The sequence below is a fragment of the Phodopus roborovskii genome, unplaced genomic scaffold (genome assembly GCF_943737965.1).
Source record: "Phodopus roborovskii unplaced genomic scaffold, PHOROB, whole genome shotgun sequence".
Taxonomy (NCBI): domain Eukaryota; kingdom Metazoa; phylum Chordata; class Mammalia; order Rodentia; family Cricetidae; genus Phodopus; species Phodopus roborovskii.
In genome coordinates this window covers 8,196,651-8,202,834 of record NW_026126599.1, presented here as the reverse complement: position 1 = coordinate 8,202,834, position 6,184 = coordinate 8,196,651, and the positions used below count along the sequence as shown (strand labels likewise).

Here is a 6,184-nt window from a genome sequence, read left to right as displayed (position 1 = left end):
GCCATTCCAGCTTGCAGAAATTGTAGCTGGGTTGGTGACTATTCATATCTGCTATTACAGGGATGGGGGGGGAGTGTCAGGAGACCCCATGGGTGTATTCATCCCCCTACCACCTGTTGAATGCGACTATGTCCTAACAAGATGCAACCTTGGGAAAGGGCTGGAGGATATTGGCCCAGAAGACTAGTAGAGAGAGTTCTATCTATGTGGCTGTGGGAGAGCCCTCATCCCTGCTGGGTGAAGACTTTCTGGTGTGGCCTTTTAGGGAAGGAGCTTTCACACCCACAGGTGACCACTCATCTATGGCTCTGTAAGAAAATCTGATAAATTCACTGGATGTCCAGAGTGAACTTTGGTGGAGTCCTGTCTCAGTTTGCTGTTAGGGCAGTAAGAGGAGGATGTTGCTTATGTCTCCCCTAGGGAAGGAATTTTAGCAACAGGACCTAAGGCCCCTCTAGTCTCCATGGGCACCCAAACATGTGTGGCATATGCATGCTCAGACTCAGACACACACACACACACACACACACACACACACACACACACACACACACTCGAGTTGAAGATTTAAAAATACAAACAAGGCATGGTGGCACAGGCCTTTGATCCCAGCACTCAGGAGGCAGAAGCAGGTGGATCTCTGTGAGTTCCAGGCCAGCCTGGTCTACAGAGAGAGTTCCAGGACAGATAGAACTACACAGAGAAACCCTGTTTTGAAACATAAAACAAACAACCAAGCAAAAAAGAGTCAGAGAAACAAGAAGTACAGTGCAAAAGAGAAGCTGGGCAGACAGATCTTCTGCATAAGCCTGATGTGGACCTCCTACCTGGCCCACTCCCCTCCAGTGTGCCCCACCCAACTCCAGCATGCCCCACCCCACTCTAGAATACCCCACCCACTCCAGCATGCCCCGCCCACTCCAGCATGCTCACTCCCACTCATGCTTTTATGAGCTTATGAGGTTCCAGGGACCAAACTCAGCAGTATGGCATGCTCAGTGTACTAAGCACATCCCTAGCACCATAGTTCACTCACTGTCAGATACCTCCCCAGAGGTTAAAGACTGCTTCTTCCATTTCAGTCAGTACCTGATGTCTGTCTGCCACGGGCACAAGGACTTGGTGTGACTGCATGAGTTTTATGAGGATGCCCACGGAGGGGAGTAGTCCTAACCCCTTTCCCTAAAGGTTCTTTCTGGAAATTAGGTGATAAATGCGAGGAAAGGTGTAGAAAGCTGTAGCATTCTGAAAGTCAGCATAAGGCTTGTGGCCATGGAGCCAGTAAGCATTATTAAACAATAAAGATGGTCCAAATGGTGGCTGCCCACACCATGCCCACTGTTAAGTATTCCCAATACTATCCTTAGGCACAACTACAGTGGAGTGGAGTCTAACGTGTTCACCAGAAAGCCGCAAATGCTGTGCTGTTTAAGGCACCAAAGAAAGAATTTTCCAGATGCCTGTCTCCTCCCTGGCTGGCTGGCTACCCTGCCTCCCTCCTGGCTCTTCCCTCATCCCTCTTCTAGATGACTTACAGAAGCTGTAGGAGGCAGGGGGAGGCTAGGGGACCACAGGGCTAGTTTAAATTAAATTAAGCATATTTAGTCCTAGCTAGTTGGGAGGCTGAGACAGAGCACTGAAAGTTCAATGACTGCCTGGGGAACTTAATGAAACCCTGTCTCCAAACAAGGCTGCAGGAAGGGAACAAGGACAGACAGAAGAATACGTCAGCCCCCTTAGCATGGGATGGATCTGTGCTGCCAGAATCCTGGGTCCTGGCCAGATATGGGCTCTGTGGAGGACTTTTGGTTTTCTTGGCCTTTTGGGATTTCAGAGGACAAAAAGACTCCTCAAACTCTGGCTCTTGTCTAGACCTTCTGTCTAGCAACAAAAACTCAAACCTGCACAAGGCAAACACAGAGGAGGCACGGAGAAGCTTCTTTGAAGAAAGTGATCAATATCCATGACAGAAGGCAGGATGGAGGCAACTTTCCGCCCTTACTGCTCTTCCTTGAAACCTCATTGAAGAGCAAAGGAAGCTGCTTTGGGGTTTCCCTGGGGGCCCTGGTTGTTCAATTGTCACTTTAAACAGAAGCTAGGGAGGGGTCATAGCAACAGGATTCTAGACAGCAAAAGGCCAAACACTGACTGATTTGATCAAAAGTGCCCTAAATTAGAAAGAGTCAAAATGCACAATTCATCCAACAAAACCCGTATATCCAGGCACTGGAAGGTGTGGGGTTGTGGGTGGGGCTTAGAAGAGGTGAGTTCAGAGTCCAGTAACAAAACAGAGCTGAGGGCTGGTGGTGTGGCTAGGCCCTGAGGGCCTGAGTCCTCCTGTCCCTCCCCCCTCCCCCAGGCTCTGAAGGCCCTGAGTCCTCCTCTCCCTCCCTCCCCTTCCCCAGGCTCTAAGGGATGGAGGTGCAGCTAGGCACAGAAGGCCCTGAGCCCCTCAACCCCCACCCCCACCCCAATAGAAACACACACACACACACACACACACACACACACACACACACACAGCATCTAGAGGGCTGTTCCTGTTCCTTGGAGAATGTCAGACAGGTGGGCTGCAAAGGAAGGGCCTATTCTGAAAGTGGGGTTTAGCAAATGTCTACATGTTGAACAGCGCGGAAGTAGATACGCTTCTTCAAAAAATGATTTTTTTTTTTTCTGTTTTAAGTACAACTAAATCAAAACCTCTAGTTATATTATAGGTCCAAGCAAATGTCTGGAGATCAGATAGTCTGAGAACTCATCAAATGTGTATTTGCCTCTCAGGCTCCCACAAACTCCTTTATGCAATTACATACACTTCATGCACACACAATTAAAATACATATTTTTAAGAAAAGGGCTAAGTTAATTATTTTATTGTATATTTTACCACTTTTAAAGGTTGGATAAACAAAAGGACATTTGGATATTAGAGCCTTTTGGGATTTCAGAATTCTAGAGTTGTGGCCACAGCCCAATACTTGCATATAGGCTACCATCCCAATGTTGGAGTAATTAAAGAGCTTTCTGTACCTCGTTTTCTTCTGCAAAATGAAGCTGTGACAAAACTCTTAGCATCAGGCAGTGCAGCATTCAAACTATTATTGCTTGCTGAGCTTTTTATATTATTGACATAACTTATCAAGAGCAACAACTGGAGTGATTATACACACCCGTGCTGATGTCCCATGGGCTCAAGCGGGGAGGCTCTCTGAGAGTCAGTGATGGGCACCCTGGCTTTTCTTGGTGATCAGGATTGCCAGTAGCAGACAGGAAGCAGAAATTACCGCTGCAAACAAGCACACCCCCAGACAGACAGGGCAGACAGGATGCCGCAGGAAGGAGTCTGCTCCCAGGTCCTCTTTGCTACCCTGGTCATGCCAGTCTTCTAGCATCTAGGATATGTGCTGTCCCCTCAGTCCCTCTGCCTGGTTCTGCCCATTTCACCTACCTCCTGTTCTCATTCCCTGAGGTACATACAGCTCTTTACAGTACAAAAGTTATTAATGATCATTACGAGAATTTATGCAAATTTGTAAGCAAGTTTCTGGCTCAATATTTTCCTCTCCCAAGATCACAGGAGCTCTATTTTGCCAGAGGGCTTTGCCCAAGGAGGTGCCAAGAGAATGGAAATGAACCGGTATTAAGAGCCCATTACATCTCAGGCACAATTCTAAGTACTTTGCACACATTATTTCATTTAATCCCCATTTAAAATCTCCACTAGAAAGTGATATTGTCAACTTATCTTATCTTTACACTTAAAAAAATTGAGACTGTGAGGAGATTAACTTTTCCAGGTCACACAGCATACAGCAGCTCCAGGACAGGCAGGCAGGAAAACATCCTTGGCCCAGCTCAGCCTCTACAAAGGACTGCGTCTACAAGTGCAGTGTATTCTGACCTAGGCAGACATAGCCTTGGGACTTCTACAGTCCAGAAGGATCTCCTTATAACTGCCTCTTCCTACATTTCTATTTGCCCTTTAAAACCTATTTGTCAGGACATTATGACAAACCAAAGCAGAAGGCTCTTTCTCAAAGTAACTGTAGTTAACACATTGTTGCTATAGCCCTCAGAAATGTTCAAATGAGATGAGATTAAGCATTAAAATAAACCCGGCGGTGGTGGCACATGTCTTTAATCCCAGCACTCAGGAAGCAGAGGCAGGTAAATCTCTGAGTTCGAGGCCAGCCTGATCTACACAGAGGAACCCGGTCTTGAAAAAAATTAATTAGAATGAGGCTGAAGGCCAGAGCCATGGAGAGCAGAGCAAAGGAGGAGCAACTTCAAAACTTAAAGTACATACAGAGCATGGCCTGAACACAAAATATTCACACTCAGCATGGAGAAGAGACTCAGATTCGCCACAGCACATTACTTGGACAGGTGCCTCCTGTGTCACATTAGGCCACCACACTGAGGTGAAGGAAGACCTTCCCTAACTACATCTCTGTCATGTAAACCACAGGAGGGCTGGAAGTCTCAGCACTTCCCCGCAGTATCCAAAGCAATGTCTAATATGAGGCAACACGACACATTGGGGAACAAAACGGAAGTTCCGTCCCTTTCTCCAGAGTCCTCACCGACTCTAGGCACACTCATCTTATTCTACAGGTTTCTCCAAATCTCTATAGTCCTACTAAGCATCTGCTGTTGTCTTCCAGCAGAAGCAGGTGAAAAGTAAAACATTTCTACTGAGTATACACATATTTCTCAGAGTCAAGCACAGATTACTCTTAGAAATGAGTTAGATGAAGAGAGAAAACATGTGCAACACATGTGCTTCCCATTCTTACCAACCACAGACATGTACACACTGGCAATCCCAGCAGATGTATTCACTTCATAACATCAGATTCTGGGGAAAGTATGGTATGTTTGTTTTACTGTCACTCTCAATGTCAAGGGTGACATATGAGAAGTGTCTATCCATGCTACCTCTTTTCTTAGAGCATCTGTTCACATACAGTATTTACACATAATTCCTAGCCCTAATTACACATAATTCCACAGCCCTAATTCCTAGCTCTGGTCACATACCAGTGGCGTGGGGGGGGGGGAGGCAACCTCTCACACACTGTGTCACCAGAATGCTCTGAAATGCATTCTAACTAATGAAATATGGACTAAATCTTGGGAGCAACAATCCAAGCTTTGTTGTGGTTCACAGAAAGATGTACGATTGAAGAGAAGCATTGAACACGCAATAGCACAGGCAGGGTTGCCATGGTAACAACTCTTCAACTGCAATACATCTGTGCTATTACAACCAGGCGATGTCAACACTCATTTCCTTCTGACCATATTGGGTTCTCTGCGGTGGCGAGAAGTACTTACGACTCAAGGGATTTTCATTTTTGCCAAGATTCTTCTTCCTTTTCTAGAAATGATAATTAAGATACATAAAATTAATTCTTCTGTGCAGGCATTCCTCAAATGTCAAAAGAAACATAACAAGTGCAGTGTCAGTCTGACATGTCAAGCGCTGCTCTCTGTGTGTGCATGAATGACAATGCGGCCTCCCCAAAGACTAAGGAGAAAAGTAAGGTGGTCCAAGAACATAATCCCAGCATGTGAGATACTGGTGCAGGAATGTTGTTACAAATCTGAGGCTTCACAGGTGTACGTAGCAAGAACTCATCTCCACAACAGAAAAAAACAACTTATAAAAATGTACATTTGGGTCAGGCTAGTGGTGCTCATCTTTAATCCTAGCACTTGGAAGGCAGAGGCAGGTGGATCTCTGTGAGTTCGAGGTCAGTCTGGCCTTCAGAGGGAGTTCTAGGAAAGGCTTCAAAGCTACACAAAGAAACCGGTCTCAAAAACCAAAAAAAAAAAAAAAAAAAAAAAATGTACATTTGGTTTTAGACACAAATGTGCTTGTCAGAAATACCTGCTACCCTTAAGCAACAGCTCTACATTTTATTATCTTTAAACTTAAATTTTACTGCTAATTCCAAAATGTGCCATGAGTCGCCTCTAGTTTCACTTACATCACTATTAATAAAATATACAAACTAACTAAAACAAAACAAACAAACAAGGCTGGAGGTGGTGGCATATACCTTTAGTCCTAGCAGAGGCAGGTGGATCTCTGTGAGTCCAAGAAACAAAAACAAACAAACAAAAATTCAAAACAACTATGCACTATTCTTAGAATCTACTGTGTAACAGTCCAAGCCAG

The 6,184-nt window shown here is 45.3% G+C and overlaps 1 protein-coding gene across 2 annotated transcripts in view; it reads right to left on the bottom strand.

Annotated features, from left to right (window-relative positions):
- Positions 1-5,074: 5,074 nt before the first annotated feature.
- Positions 5,075-6,184, bottom strand: part of N4bp2l2 (NEDD4 binding protein 2 like 2) — a 61,220-nt gene continuing 60,110 nt past the window's right edge. The window contains exon 8 of one of the 2 annotated variants that reach the window (XM_051205147.1): positions 5,075-5,380. In XM_051205147.1, the coding sequence (XP_051061104.1) occupies positions 5,352-5,380 (29 nt within the window). In that variant the 3' untranslated portion in view covers positions 5,075-5,351. The remainder of the gene's footprint in view (positions 5,381-6,184) is intronic. The other variant, XM_051205146.1, reaches the window with a different exon arrangement.